General features: G+C 36.8%; 1 protein-coding gene across 5 annotated transcripts in view; it reads right to left on the bottom strand.

Moving 5' to 3' along the window:
* The window catches only part of ATP2C1 (ATPase secretory pathway Ca2+ transporting 1), a 169,710-nt gene that overhangs the window by 36,007 nt on the left and 116,860 nt on the right, over positions 1 to 16,843 (bottom strand). For all 5 annotated transcript variants that reach the window (XM_059162586.1, XM_059162585.1, XM_059162587.1 and 2 more), the window contains 6 exons: positions 14,181 to 14,305; positions 13,244 to 13,341; positions 10,031 to 10,126; positions 9,854 to 9,943; positions 7,910 to 8,014; positions 1,927 to 2,083 (listed from right to left, as the gene is read on the bottom strand). In XM_059162586.1, the coding sequence (XP_059018569.1) occupies positions 1,927 to 2,083; positions 7,910 to 8,014; positions 9,854 to 9,943; positions 10,031 to 10,126; positions 13,244 to 13,341; positions 14,181 to 14,305 (671 nt within the window). The remainder of the gene's footprint in view (positions 1 to 1,926; positions 2,084 to 7,909; positions 8,015 to 9,853; positions 9,944 to 10,030; positions 10,127 to 13,243; positions 13,342 to 14,180; positions 14,306 to 16,843) is intronic.

Raw genomic sequence — 16,843 nt, 5'->3', positions numbered from 1 at the left:
TTCTTACTTGTAACTTTGGTTCCCTAAGAATATCTACCATATCTACCATAACACCACCAGATCATTATTGGGAGTTTCCCATCATCCTCGGGCACTTGAGCTATAACACAAAATACTGTTCATTTCCACTATCATTTAGCTTCTTCTCAGAATTCTGGACCTTTTGGTAACTATCCTATGAGTCAAAGGGATGTGTCTCCATTTGGAATATTATCAGACTGAACAATTTACAGGAGAAAACACAAAAAAGCACACTAACTAAACGTATCTATCTCATAGAGAAACTGAACCAGATTTATAACCAGATCACAAGCAGTATCAATTCTTATTCAAGCAGAAGATTTGAGAGATTAAATATATTTTGAAAACTAAGCTTAGAGGCAAATGACTTTTATTTCCCCAACATCAGAGTCATACACCTATTTATGTAGATGTAAGCCCCAAAAGCTTTCACCCTGGAGAAAATGAGACACTTGATAGTCTCTGGTGTTGGAACAGACGTAGAGGACAACTACAAGGGAATAGTGAGTATCAATTCATGTGTCAGCAAACCCTAAGAAAAGAAATCAGCTCCTAACACTCTCAGTGGAGGGGTGGTATTAGCCTAGAGTATTCTGTATTATTATATATTGTATTTTATTATCCTGTGTTCTATATGAAAAGAGTTTAAAAAGTGTGAAACCTCTGAAACTTCTTTAGTGTCTCTAAACCCAAGCCAACTTTGAACCCTCTTGCTGTGAGCTGCTCAGAACAAAATTCTGCCTTCAAAGCTACAAGAATACCTTTCTAAACCTAGCTCATTATTAACAGCAGAAATTCTGTACATCTATCCAAATGTTTTATAACCAGAGACCCCTGATAAGGGAATAAAAGGAATATTTTTTATATTAAGTTGCTTCCTCCTGCCAGGATTGTGTTTGACTTCTATTTTGTAAAAATGGTAAGTTTAAGGAGGCCAACTCTTCCAATTTCCTTGAAAGAGACTATACAAGTATATATATATATATATATTCCCCACAAGCAGGCCCCAACCCCTGTTTCTTCAATCTTACACATGCTGTCCCCAGAAGAAACCACCTAATGTGTATATGCATAGCAGACCCTCTCTCCCCATCACTGTTCAGTCAGCAATACAGACATAAAGCAGAATCTGGACACCTTTTTTCCACTCTGGAAAATGGCAAGGGAAGGAGGTGAACAGAAGAGAAACAAGTAAGGAATCACCTCAGTTTAAAGGGCAAAGTAGAGCCTTAAAATATTAATATTTAGGAAAATATTTTAGATCTGTTAATAAACAAGACAGTCAAAATGATGAAATAAGGAGTAATACCACCTTACCTTCCTCCATCTCCCTTCTCACAAGAAAAACTTGTCTAAAATAAAATTTCTATCACCTACTCAGAGACTAACACAGGTTTATAAGTACCAGAAATTTCACATTTTGCTACATTCCCGACTTCCTGTGTTTTGGGGGCCAAATAGCCAACTAAAACTAAAATATAACACTTCAGAAATGGCAGTGTTCTACAAAACCTAGGATCGAGTGGAACAGCTCCAAAGTAAAGCACAAAATCATCTAAAACTAAAGGAAGGAATCACTGAGGAGGGTGCAAGGATAGGTGAAATAGGTGAATGGGATAAAGACATACAAATTTTCATTTATAAAATAAAAAAGTACAGCATAGGGAATATACTCAATAATATGGTTAAGAATGCTGTACGGTGACAGATGGCGACCATGCTATTAATGGTGAGCATAGCACAATGTATAGACTTGTCAAATCAATACGTTGTATACCTGAAATTAATATAACATCGTATGTCAACTCTACTTCAATTTAAAAAAAAAAAGAAGAAGAAGAAAGAGAGAAAGAAAAAAGAAAGCATTATCTTTCCACCTGAAGGACTATGCTGAAATGGCCTTACCTCGGAGTCCTGCAGAGCCCATTCGTGCCTTCTCTTGTTGGTAGAGATCTCTCTGCTGCTGGGTAAGTGTCACAGTTTGCCCTTTGCTATAGTATGTAGTACAATACTTAATCACTTGTTCATAAGCACCCTTCATAAAACAAATCTCAGGTCCATCCTAAAAGGAAAAAACAGCAAATAAATTCAAGTTAATTTCAACTTGTGCATATCTGCCACTAGAGGCCAACAATACATGGCATGCATTTCTCATAATCCCCAGCGAGTTACTCAAGCCTAACTAAGGCTCTGAGTGGCACTTGAACTTTGAAGATTAAAAGCTCATTTGCGGAAGCTTTCTTTACTCACTAGAGAAAACAGCATCTACTTTCCATCCTTACCTCCATACACTGAAGGTAATGTTATATGAAGCCCTGGATTAGTCACTCTGGGGTTTGGGGAGAGCCTTACAACCTAACTGGAAAAGGAAAGAGATCTATCACCAGCCCACAAGCAGTGGTTCAGGCTTTCTATTAGTTGCTAATATATGTACAAATGTATGTGATCCCATTTAATTCTCACAACCACCTTGTGGTATAATCAGAACATTTTACTTTTTACCCTGGCAAAGCATTATTCAAGAGTTTACAATGAAAAACTACAGTCACCTGTCCAAACTTTCTTACCTCTAGTCCTACTCCACAGAGCTCTTTTAGCTGTTTCTCGGCATTTATCTCCATGTTCTTAAATACATTTAAACAGCTACTTTTATTTTTTTAATATTTTTTATTTATTTATTTGACAGAGACAGACCACAAGTAGACAGAGAGGCAGGCAGAGAGAGAGAGGGAAGCAGGCTCCCTGCTGAGCAGAGAGCCCGATGCAGGACTCCATCCCAGGACCCCGAGATCCTGACCTGAGCCCAAGGCAGCGGCTTAACCCACTGAGCCACCCAGGCGCCCAACAGCTACTTTTATTATACATTGTCCATTGCAACAGGCTGATAGTTTAGCCACTCCTACTACCTATTCTTCCACTCCCCATCATCAAAATATAGTTAAAGCAAAGTTGTCAGTACTTTTTTTTACTTTATGATTCCTCATTGCTGAATGAAATAACAATCACTAGAACAGTTCACAAACATCCCACTTCTTGCAGGTACATGACAGGAATGTATTTCCCTGCCCTTCTCTCCCATTTTAAAGTCAGGAGTGACATGATTTGTCAATAAATATGAGCAGTATTGTGCCCCTACTACCTTAGTAGGACCAGAGGAATAGCACATTATTTCCATTTGGAAGGAAATAATGTGCTATTCCTCTGGTCCTACTAAGGTAGTGTGGGCACACAGAGATGCAATTTCCATCTGCCTGGGTCCCCAGGTAACTAGTGAGCAGATAATAGAAAGTAGGGAGGCAAGAGAAAGGTATGATGTTGCTTCCACAGCCTATATAAATCAAATATATTTCTTTTCCTGTTTATCTTTTAAAAATTTAATAACTTCCTTTTTTTGTTTGCTTAGTTTTGTTTGTACCTATTACTAATTATCTCCAAACTCTTCCATGCAATATACAGCCCTTTTCAATGGTATTTTTCACATGATTAAATGAGCAGGTAAGCTATTCCTTCCACATCATTACTGAAGACATCCTTCTTGAGTCTTATTCTCCTTTCCTTTCTAGTTCAAGATGGTCAATTTGTAGGCCTGCTCCACAACCAGTATCCAGGAACTTCTCTTCACCTCTATCCTGGGGATTCTTTGCACCATTCTCCAGGTTAGAATTCTTTGGGTTTTAAGTCTTCCTTTTCCTTATCTATTGTCTTATCTTGAAATAAAATATCTGCAAGTATCTAAGAAAAAGTGTGTGGGATATACATTTTGAGACTTGGAATATCTTAAAACACTTATTCTATCACCACATTTTTAAGTTCAACTGAGAATAAATTTCCTCTCAATTTGAAGACATTCCTCTATTATCCTACAGCCTCCAGAGTCCAGTGTTACAACTGAAAACTCTAGGGGTGTCTGGGTGGCTCAGTGGGTTAAAGCCTCTGCCTTCAGTTCAGGTCATGATCCTGAGATCCTGGGATCGAGCCCTGCATTGAGCTCTCTGCTCAGCAGGGAGCCTGCTTCTCCCTCTCTCTCTGCCTGCCTCTCTGCCTACTTGTGATCTCTGTCTGTCAAATAAATAAATAAAATCTTAAAAAAAAAAACTGAAAAGTCTAAAGAAGCTGATTTAATACTTAAACCTTTGTATATGATCTTGCCTCCTCTCTGGCCCCTAAACCTGTGGAAGCTTTTAGAATTCTCCTTAAGCATCCTCAAATTTCTTGATTATGGGCACTGTTGTGTTTATCCCCACCCTTCTTTAACATAATTCATTGTGCTGAGCAGCTGGTAGGCAATTTTATTCTAGAAGCTGAGGTTCTTCCTCTGGAAAATTTTCTGATGTTATTTGACAAAATCCTTCCATTTTGGGGGCACCTGGGTGTCTCAGTCAGTTAAGCAGCCAACTCTTAGTTTTTGGTTTTAGCTCAGGTTGTGATCACAAGATCCTGAGATCAAGCCCCACATCAGGCTCCCCACCTCCCTCAGTGTGCTCATGTGTATGCGTGCACACTCAATCTCTCTCTCAAATAAATAAATCTTTTTTTTTTTTTAAAGATTTTATTTATTTATTTGACAGAGAGAAATCACAAGTAGATGGAGAGGCAGGCAGAGAGAGAGAGAGAGAGGGGGAAGCAGGCTCCCTGCCGAGCAGAGAGCCCGATGCGGGACTCGATCCCAGGACCCTGAGATCATGACCTGAGCCGAAGGCAGCGGCTTAACCCACTGAGCCACCCAGGCGCCCCTCAAATAAATAAATCTTAAAAAAAAAAAAAAAAAAAAAAAAAGACTTTCCATTTTCTGTACTCTCTTCCTTTTACCACTATTAGGTGGGTGTTAGCTCTTCTATTTATTTTCTGATTTTTGTACCTTATCTTTTTTATTAAGCACCTCTTTGACCTTTTGTTCCACTTTCTGAAAGATTCCTTGACTTTATTTTTTAAACATTCTATTTAAAGTATTTTGTTGTCATTTTCTATGGTCTTTGGAAATTTTCTTCAGCATCTAACATTATCATTGTTTTGCTGAGACCCCTTTCTCTGTTAGTTTGGTCTGTGCCTTTCATGCCGAAGATTTTTCCCAAGTATCTACTAATACCTGATGGTCCATTTACATTAAGAAGGAAGAAATTCAAGTTCTAGAAGCTCTGTGGGCATTGACAGGGTTTATCAAATGATGGCCTAGGGTGATGAAATGATGACCAGGAGTCAGTAAACTCTACCACTGAACGAAGAACTTAGTTAAGAACACTTGGTACTGGGCACCTGGGTGGATCAGTTGGTTGAGCATCTGCTTTCTGCTCAGGTCATGATCCCAGGGTTCTGGGATTGAGTCCCACATTGGGGTCCCTACTCGGCAGGGAGTCTGCTTCTCCTTCTGCCCTTCACCCCCAGGTCCTGCTCACGTGTTCTCTCTCTCTCTCTCTCTCTCTCTCTCAAGTAAATGAATGACAAAGAAAAAAAAAACAAAGAATATTCTGTACTAGGGGCACCTGGGTGGATTGGTTAGTTTAGCATCCAACTCTTAATCTCAGTTCAGGTCTTGATCTCAGCGTCATGAGTTGGGGCCCCGCATTGGGCTCCACACTGGGTATGGAGCCTACTTAAAACAAAACAACTCTGTACCATTGGGATCTCCCTGGGACCAGTCAGCTTCTCTACAACTCTTCAATCTTCTTACTTATAGAGTGAGGGCATGGAGACCTCCCTGTAGGCATTCTAAGAAAGTGGAATTAGGGCTAGAGGCTTATCCTTCAGGACAATGACTTGCCCTTAACACAGTGATTTCAGTTGTAAGCCTTAATTCTGCTTTCCACTCTTGTCTCCAAGATGCGATTTCTGATACTCTACAGGGGTTAAAAAGGGGGGGGGGCACTAATGATCTGGCCTAAAGAAACAGAAAAGGCACTTGAGTAAGTTCTACTGGATCCTCACAAAGAATTTGAAACTGATCTCCTGTTTTTGGCTCTCTGCCTTAGTCCCCATCTTCACTCTGAGTTTTCTGTACATTCCTTTTTTGAAATCCTTTATACACTGGTTGTCATTTTGTCAGGTTCCAGAGAGAAAGTGTAAATAAATGTATACTGACATGCTCAAATACAAGACTTTTTAGAACTAACTATCTGAGCCACTGGGGTTATTTTTAAATTGGTAAATATGCCACATCTGTGCCAGGCTGACCTCTTCTACATCCTGAGTCACTTCAATGAGTTTGGATTTTTGTTGGTTACATTGGCTGGTTTTGTTTTGTAAGAGAAATGCTTCAGATCAGCAAATGAGAATAATCATCACACAAATCTTTCCAAACTTATATCCTGTTTGCTACCTAACTCCCACTCCCACAACTAAGAAGATCAAACTGTAACACATCAAAATACAACTTCCAAAGTACAACTCTGATGAAGTTACATTCAAAACTGCTAAAGTCAAATTATTCAACTTTACATAGCCACGTTATCTTTAAGTACTATGTGATCATACCTATAAAATGTAAAGAAAGAGACCTTCCAAATAAACTCATACAGATATGCTTGCTGTATAACTCTTATGTCGAGAGACATCAGCTGAAAATTATGTAACTCCAAAGCAATTTCTGAATACTTTATGTTACAAGGTTTAAGTAGGCTCCATGCCCAATACGGGCTTGAACTTACAACTGTGAGATCAAGAGTCGCAAAGCTGCACCAACTGTGCCAGCCAGGCACTCCTTACGTTGCAAGGTTTAAGTTATGTTATTTTTACAGTTTTATTTTCACTTGTCTCCTTCCTAGGAGTTCTTAAAAGTTTTTTTAAAGATTAGACAAAAATATTTTTCCCCCTCATGAACAGACTTCCTGGCAGACAACCATTCACAAGTTCAATGTTGGCCAAACTAGTCTTTCTTTAAAAATAATTATGTTTCTGGAGTGGCTCAGTTGGTTGCGTGTCTGCCTTTGTCATGGGTTGTGATCTCAGGGTCCTGGAATCAAGCCCCACATCGGGCTCTCTGCTTAGTGGAGACTCTGCTTCTCCCTCTCCCTCTACCTGCTGTTCCCCATCCTCATGTGTGCTCTCTCTGCCAATAAATAAAATCTTTAAAAAAATCAATTATGTTTCCTATTTATTATGGGGGTGAGGGGAAAATCCTCTCACCCATTCCTTCTACAGAGATGTAATGGTTTCAAACTATTTGCTCACAGGTAAAAACACATAACCAATTATTAATTCCTAATAAAGAAAATATAAAAATACAAATATGTATATTTTAAAGGCAAAATAAGTTTAAGCATCAAGCTGGTAATAGCAACTATGAGTGAAATAATTATACACTGCAGATACACTTACTACCCTACTCAGTGTATTAAGAACCCATATTACACTAACTTTGTAAACATTTCCAAAACACCCAGGAACAAAGTAGCAGCTTGAAATGTCAGTGCACGTCATTTTGCCAGTTTGTAACCTGGATCAACTAACATGAATTACACACATTTGGTAACCACTTTTCCACAAAATAATGTGGTTCTATTTGTTCTGAAGACAAGACATTCCCTTCAGTAAAAGAACACAGATTGACACCAGAGGGCAGAAACCTATAATACATAGTCATCAGCAACTAAAATGTTGATAGACTCTGGTGTCACAAGTTTTAGGACACTGAGACCAGGCTCCAGATCTTTTTAAGCTGTTTGCTCACACAGCAAAATCTGATGTTCCTACACATGAATTCAAAGAGAACATGAGAACAACAAGAATGAATTACTATGAATTATACACACTTTAAAGCAAGAGACCTCTGTTACGCTCAATGATTTAAATTTAATTTAAATCATTAAGTTTAAATCTCAAGGTGAATAATCAATACAACACAGTCATCTATATTAAATAAGCTTTAGTAAGTCCTCTTTACATGGAAGGGTACCTGCTGAGTTCGGTGTACACACTTAACAGCCATCCACTTTTGCTCAGAGCTAAAAGGATATTCAGCTTTTCTGATATAGTCCTGTTGAAGTCCGTCAAGACCCATCTACATGACACAAAAAGAAAGTTAAATCTCACCAACATGTGACTATTTTTTCCTATAACAAAGAACAAGGGTCACAACTTACAGCTAAGCTGGCTAGAGATACCTGGGTATTTTTCAAATAATGGTGACAGGATAGCAGTACTCTATCTACATATACCACATATCTCTGAAGGGCAACATACATGATCAAGATGAAAGCCTAGGTATGTAGATATAGTCTAAAGCATGCTACCTGGACCATATGTAGACTAACTCTTCACACCAACTAAATTAAAATCTCTACTGGCTCAAATTCTGGAAGGAAGCAGGATACAAATAAATAAAGGTACCCGACCAAGACTGAGCATGTACGTTTATGATCAACAGATGCTTCAATTTCAATTTCTTACTTTTTAGGGATTCAAATGTATCTATCCTGTTGCTTACCACCCTACTCCCTTACATCCTACCACTTGATATTCTGACCACTACCAGTGTCCTGTAGCTGTTTGTTCTTGCAAATACCCTCCACATTATCCTCCAAATATTCAAATATATTTTTTAAACTACTGAAAAACCTAAATTATTGCTTTTTGTTGTCTCTTTGCTATCTACTGAAACATGTTCAGACTCTTCTTCTTGGCTTTCAAAGGTCCCACCATGCAGTCTATTAAACAATCATCTGGGCTACTCAAACTCCTCTTTTTTTTTCATCCAAGTTAAGCAATACATAAACTGACATGCATTCTATGCTTATTTTTTCCTCCATGCTTTTATCCTTGCTCTTTTCCTAGCCTATCTCCTATCTAAATCCTGCTTATCCCTCAAAGCCTGGGTCTCAAGTCTGAATTTGCCCTGTTTGGCTCAACCTTTAAGACTTAACTATCTGCTATACTGGTCTAACTTGTATTTGTTCCAAGGATGTCAGTGTCAACTCCCTACCTAAAATGTGAGGTCCCCAGTCATAAGAAGGTGGTTTCATAATCTCTATCTCTTAAAAAAGGTAAGAGTATAAAGTTAAGTATAACACTGTAAATATGGTTAACGGACTGAACTTTTAAATATCTTTCAAAAAGCTATACAATGCTATTTTAAATATAATAAAGAAACATAGCTTTTTGTTAACAAAACATATATTCTAAAACTATCAGTTTTATATTATTAAAATAAATGTAATAACCTATATTCCTATACTGAGTCACAATTCAAACAACCTCATTTAGAGGTATTCTGTTTCACACAAGTCTCAAAATTTTCTAGGACTGCTCTTAAAAGTAGGAGTTTTAATTTTTGTTATGGGATTGACAAAGGGGACTTAAGGTTTAATAATCAAATGTAAGACTTAGAAGAGGACATCAACTGGGATAGATGCCCCAACACAAATTCTAATTCTACACTCATTTTAAGAAATTGATAGTAAAGGAAATAGGAAGACTAGAGAAAGAAAAGCCGATTTCTCATGAGGGCCTTAACATCTTTACCTGAAAATATTTAAATAATGTTGCCTTTTACTCATTTGGAACTCTGTACTTCAGCAATTACACACATTTAGAAAGCTTTCCACACAAAACTCTAAATATTATGGAAGATATTATGAGAACATTCCTTCGTAAAAAGAAATCCAGTTACTGGCCATTAATTTGGTTCTTGAATGTATGGGATAAAGGTCTACTGAAAAGGCTGTATTAGCTCTGTATATCCGGGAAGAATAAAACTGATGCGCAAAAGGCAATAAAACAGTGAAATACTATTGAGGCTTCAATCCACACCTAAAAACCAAGAATACTGAAATCGATTAGCCTCACATTCTCATTTGAAGGTGATGTCTCTTACGTCAAAGAGGAGAAATCAGGCACATACCTTCATTGCCAGAGCAATTAAGGCTCCTTCCGTTGGCTTCCCCATTAGAGTGTTGTTTCTAATTACGGCATCATTGCATACACAGCCCGCCTAGGAGAAATACACAGAAACTATGAGTCCATCCCTGCATCCTAAGTCATTATGAAAAATCACCGTCTTAGAAAATAAAGGATTTACCTCAACAATTCTGCTAACAGCTGGGTTATAGAATCCATGAACAACATCACCATCAACAATCACTTCCCCAAATGGATTGTAGCCAACACCAGTAACCTAAGGAACATAAAGTGGGGTCAGTAATCCAACTCATAGACAGTGCCTTATAAAACCCAAAAACTATAATGATTGTATTCATTTCATTTTATACATTATGATACTGTTAGCATACATACTTAGAAAAGCATAAGTCTAAAAGAACATTTAATAGTTAAAAGAATATAAATTCTGGGGAACCAGGGGGGCTGAGTTGGTTAAGTGTCCAACTCTTGGTGTGAACTCATGTCACAATCTCAAGGGTCATGAGATTGAGCCTCATGCTGGGTTCCAAGTTCAGCACAGAGTCTGCTTAAGATTCTCTCCCTCTCCTTCTGCCCTTCTCCCCACTTCATGCACACTCACTCTCCCTCTAACAAAATAAATAAAATCTTTGAAAAAAAAGAATATAGATTCTGATTTTCACCATAATAAAAAACCTTGAGTTAATTATATGAATAAATTATTAGTAAAATGTATAGCGTATTTTAAATAGAAATATATTGCTAATACAATTTTATATTATTTCTACTTAAAATATACCATAACAAAGGATAAACCATTAAAATCTCTATACATAAACGAGCTCTAAATTTATGTAACATTACATTTATAAACATAGTAAATTTTCTAAGAACTCAAATCCATTTCCACATTTAACATTCGTGATTAATCTGAGACTCAGAAAAAAGCAGAATTCTTTTGGCAAATATACAGGCCCAGAGACACTGCATTTATTTTAGCTCTTGCAAACTACATTAACATAGTATATTACATGCCAGTTTTAAAAATCAGAGGTAGAGAAAAGCCAGATACTTTTTCTGTGTGGCTAGAACTAAATCAACAAAAGTTAAATTTCACAGTAAAAATAAGACAGTTTAGAGAGAAATTAATGGTTAATGTTTGACATATGAAAGTATGGGCTTAAAACAAAAGAAATGTATATCCTACCTTCCATACCTGAACCATACAAGCACATATAACACCAATGACCCTGAATCATCCAGAAAAGGCACATTCAAACAACACAGTATTAGGTATCCTTACCTAAATCTAAAACCCCAAATATCAATAGTCTAAAATTTTAAAGCCTATGTAAAATGGAATTGAATAAACCCAAGTACAACTTCCATGATTTGTCTAATGATGCAGTAAGTTGGATGCAAATACAATTTAAAATACTGTACCCATCTTGAGTAGTATGAACAAACACACCTGCCAGAAATCCTTTCAAGACTGGAGTGAAACTGGAACTTGTCATTGAAAATTAACTTAGCTTGAAAATTAACCAATACACACAGATGACATGCACTTAATAAACTGCCAAATATATTATTTTTAAAATAAAGTAATTCATCTATTCATTTATTCTTTCAACAAGTATTTATTACTATGAGGCAGGCCCTGTGTTGGGCAACTGAGTTATGCTCTATTAAAACTTATGGCATAAGGAAGAACAGAAAATTTTACCTGGGCTGAAAACTAAGAGGCACTGAGTGCTAGGAAAACAAATAACATAGGGCCAGTTCTAGGTGGTCAGCAAAGCTTTTTAAAGAAATGGGGTTGAGGGCACCTGGGTGACTCATTAGGCCGCTGCCTTCAGCTTGGGTCATGATCTCAGGGTCCTGGGATCGAGTCCCGCATCAGGCTCTCTGCTCAGCAGGGAGCCTGTTTCCTCCTCTCTCTCTGCCTGCCTCTCTGCCTACTTGTGATCTCTCTCTGTCAAATAAATAAATAAAATCTTTAAAAAAAAAAAAAAAAGAAAGAAATGGGGTTGAATGTTTATATAGCAGCAATGTTCACAATAGTCAAACTATGAAAAGAACCCGAATATCCATTGACAGATGAATGGATAAAGAAGATGTGGGATACATACACACATACTCTCTCTCACACACACACACACACACACTCACACAATGGAATATTACAGTCATCAAAAAATGCAATCTTACTATTTGCAATGACACAGATGAAACTACAGGATATTACACTAATTAAAATACGTCAATCAGAGAAAGATAATTATCATATGATTTCACTCATATGTGGAATTTAAGAAACAAAACAAAGGAGTATAGGGGAAGGGAGAGTAAAATAAAACAAGACAAAATCAGAGAGGAAGACAAACCATAAGAGACTCTTAATCATAGGAAACAGAGAGTTGTTGGAGGGGAGTGGGGTAGGGGGATGGGGAAAGTGGGTGATAAGACATTAAGGAGGGCATGGGATGTAATGGGTACTGGATTAGTTGTGTAAGACTGATGAAAATCACTGAACTCTACCTCTGAAACTAATGATATACTATATGCCAATTAAGTGAATTGGAATGAAGGAGGAGAAAGAGGAACAGAGGGAGGGAGGATGCGACTGAGCTGCAAAGGATGAAGACATAACGGACTGTCCTATGCAATGAGAAAAGCGCCAAAGGGCCTGAAGTAGGACTTTGTCACACCAAAAGAACCATAAAGCCATGCATCTGGTGCCCAGAAAGCAAAGTGAAACATGAAAGGATAAAGAAGGAAATAAGGAACAAAATACACAGGGGCTTTGAAAGGCCATACTTCAGGACCCTGGTCACAATGGAAAGCCACTGAAACATCTGAATTAAGGGAGTGACTTGCTAACATTTGGTTCTAAAAGATCTCCCAAGGGGCGCCTGGGTGGCTCAGCTGGTTGGGCAACTGCCTTCGGCTCGGGTCATGATCCCGGAGTCCCGGGATCCGGTCCCGCATCGGGCTCCCAGCTCTATGGGGAGTATGATTCTACCTCTGACCTTCTCCCCTTTCATGCTCTCTTTCACTCTCTCTCTCAAATAAATAAGTAAAATCCTTAAAATAAATAAATAAATAATAAAATAAAAGATCTCCCAATCTGCATACAGAGCAAGAAGAGTTTGGTAATAAACAGCTAGGGGAGACTGAAAGACAGGTGCCAAGGATGATTCAAAGTTTCTGGACTATAAAAATGGAGTTTACAAGTGCAGTGGGATCAAGACTGGTAGCATAAGGAAAAGGATCTGCTGATGATGAATTTATAGCCCTTATGAAGACACGACAACAGAATTGTTAGAAATGTCTAAACACCAAGTTTCTTAACAAAGAAATACTGTTGTTAAAAAACAAAACTATACAGTACCTCAGCATGCAGACCATCTGAAGTAAATATGTGAGTAACAGTCATTTCATTCTTTGTCAGTGTTCCAGTTTTATCCGAACAAATCACATTACAACAGCCTACAGAATAAATATTATACGTCACCAAGAGTCAGTGAGAAATAAACAAGTATACACTGAAAACAAATCAAAGACTCTGGAAGCCTTTCCTGCTTCTCTTAATTTTGTACAAATCAAGTTCACCGATAATTTTCTTGTTTTCTCTCATTATGCTTTTCACCACCATAAAGTAAGTTCCGAAATTAAAATTTAAAGTGATAAATGCTGATGTTTTCTTATTAACTTGCAACTGAATTTCTACAGAGCTTCTCAGTATTAGCTTTATATTGTAACTTTATATAGTTTTAAGGGTACCTACCTATAAACCCATATAATTTTTTCAGTTAGTATTTTAAGATATTTTGCCTTCTCAATCTTATAGACTAAAAAATTAAATTCAGTATTTTTGGATTCCTAAAATTTTTTAAAAAAGAAGTTTCAGAGCATACATAAAGTTAATTTATAGCAACATTTAGCAACTGTTGTATATTATTGTTCTTATCAACAAATTCAATGGGATTATGACACTCTAGGACCTATGATTATCAATTATCTTCCTTGAGATGTCAAAAAATTCTATTAATTTTACTCTAAGGTTTTATTATATAGATTTCTTTTTTACATGACTTAAGAATTAGAACATCCATGACACACAGGTTTCTCTGAAAGTCCCCTGTCCTAATTGACATACACTTTTAATGGCCTTTTCTCGTCCTGAAAACCGTATTTAACTTTGCTAACAAGTCAAACACCACTATGCTAGCCTCTTAAGACAAAAACTGCAGCAACTTGATGATGATTCACTGTTGATGTAAACTAACAACTATTACTTAAGTTTGCTCGTAATACCATATACTTACCTAGAGTTTCAACAATAGGCAGTTTTTTCACAATGGCCCTCTTCTTCACCATTCTCATAACACCAAGGGCCAGAGTCACTGTGACCACAATGGGAAGACCCTCAGGAATTGCTGCCACAGCCAAACTGTAACCAATATATACTTAGTATTCAAGTATTAATTAAATAGTACCTACAGCAATAATTTCGATTGGTGTTACTTAAAACAGAGGCTAATAAAAATACTAAAACACTCAAAAATGGCCTCAAGAGGAAAGGAAAGTTGATTAACATTTACTGGATACCTACTAGCTGCCAGGTTACGTGCAGTGGTTGAAGAATGTAGGTTGTGACATCAGATTGCCTAGATTTATGCCCATGGCTTCACCAATTTTTACCTGTTGACCCTGAGCTATTATTACTACACCCACACAGTTTAGTTTTCTCATCTATAAATGCAGTTAACAGTAACAAGTATTCAAAAAAAAACCTTATATGTGACTGTTCATAGCAGCACTATTTACAATGGCCAAAAGATCACTGTAATGTCTATCAACTGATAAATGGGAAACTGTGATATAGCCATACAATAAGATATTATTCCACCATACAAAGAAAGGTACTTCCTTTCTTTGTATGGTGGATACATGCTATAACACAGATGAACTCTGAAGACATTATAATAAGTTAAAGAAGCCAGACACAAAAGACACATATTGTTTTTATTCCATTTATATGAAGTATTAACAATAAGCAAATCCATAGAGAAAGCAGTTTAGTGGCTGTCAAGGGCTAGGGAGAACAAAGACTGGTGATTGTCCAATGGGCACAGGGTTTTCTTTTGATGACACTCAGTAATGACTGTGGCTGTACAAGACTATGAATGGACTTAATTCTATTGAATTATACATTTTAAAATGGTAAATTTTATGTATGTGTATTTCATCACAACAAAAAAATTAATTACTGTTCCCTTTGCAATTAAAAAAAAACTCAGGGGTGCCTAGGTGACTCAGTGGGTTAAAGCCTCTGTCTTTGCCTCAGGTCATGATCCCGGGGTCCTGGGATCAAGCCCCACATCAGGCTCTCTGTTCAGCAGGAACCCTGCTTCCTCCTCTCTCTCTGCCTACTTGTGATCTCTCTCAAATAAATAAAATCTTTTAAAAAAATAAAAAAAAATCAAATTAACTTTCTATTTTTTAACCCATTCCAAATACCACCTCCTGACTTGTCTACAAGTATGCGTTCCTGTTTTTCATTTTAACATTGCTGCATACACAGCTACTCACCAATTTCTATTACCTACTTTTTCTTTAGCATGATCTAACTTGATAATCCTTAGCATCCTGTTCTGTAAGCATTATTAAGCTTTCATGCTCTGTTTACAGATTAATTCCAAAATTTGAAAGCCAATGAATGACAAAATATCACTGGCTAAATAATGTACATACACTAAGAGTCAAGAAATACGTGCCTATCAGGGCACCTATCAGTTAAGCACCTGACTCATCTCAGCTCAGGTCTTAGTCGCGGGGTGGTAAATTCAAGCCCCACCTTGGGCTCCAACGAAATATGTTCTATTAGTAATACTTCCTACTCTCTTTTGAACTACTCTATGCTGAAACAGAATCCTCTTTTCTTAGGCTTCCATTAACCCTCCCTGTATTAGGGAAAAAAGGCATCATTGTTCACAATCTAGATCTAATGGACCTTTCCACTGTTTTGTTTTTAAGTCACTTTAAAAATAATCTGCAGAGGAATAAAATGGATTGTGAAAAACTTCATTAGAAATTTTGAATTTTAAACTCAAAATATATTCCTGGATTTGAAGGTATACATATATTTGAAAGGGGTAATGTCCTTTGGATGAAACTAATGGCTCATCAACTGTCAGGAAAGAACCCGGAATATATACACTTTACAAAATATGATTTCAAATTCAAAATACATTTCCAATAGGTTATAAAGGCTTTCAATTTTTTGTATTTGTACCTTCAAAATGCAACACTTTTGAAATTGTGGATGGTTCATAATTTTGTTGAAAAGAGAACAGTCATCTTCGTAAAATAATTTTTAGATTTATAAACACAAATAACATTAGTCCAATTAACTTTTTCATTTCTATGTCATCAATTTCCTTTTAATCATTTTTATAGTCACACCAGCCTTTGGTATTTCTCCATTTATAAATGGTATAAAGTAAAAATTGGTAAACAAATATCATAAAAAATTTTTTAAAAACTTACATACATCCTTTTAACAAAAAGGGATGGTCTGGATTTTTGCTGGAAAACACTGCATGATGAATTCCTTGCTGCAGAATGACTAACTGAAAGGGAATACCTGTCCTTCCCTATTTGTCTTTAGAAGTAAACTATTCACTCATTAATTCAGGAGTTTCAGAAAATTTAGACTACCATTATCCAAAGACTCATAGTATTAAGATTTCACTTGTTTGATTAAGTTTCACCTCCATTACTAAAGCATACAGTGGCTCTTTGTCTCTTTCCATTCGTCTTCTGGTTTATCCAATTACCTTTCTATCAATTATTCTATGCCATTATGGCAGAAAGCAAAAAATTCTGATTCTTAATTTTAATGAGTAAAAAAAGAAGACAACAATGACTGTCTATAGACTTCTTTTATGCTTTTGTAAAGGACAATGTAATATTCTGAGCAATGTAA

Source organism: Mustela lutreola, chromosome 2 (assembly GCF_030435805.1).
Source record: "Mustela lutreola isolate mMusLut2 chromosome 2, mMusLut2.pri, whole genome shotgun sequence".
In the NCBI taxonomy this organism is placed as follows: domain Eukaryota; kingdom Metazoa; phylum Chordata; class Mammalia; order Carnivora; family Mustelidae; genus Mustela; species Mustela lutreola.
This window is presented reverse-complemented; position numbering and strand designations above follow the sequence as displayed.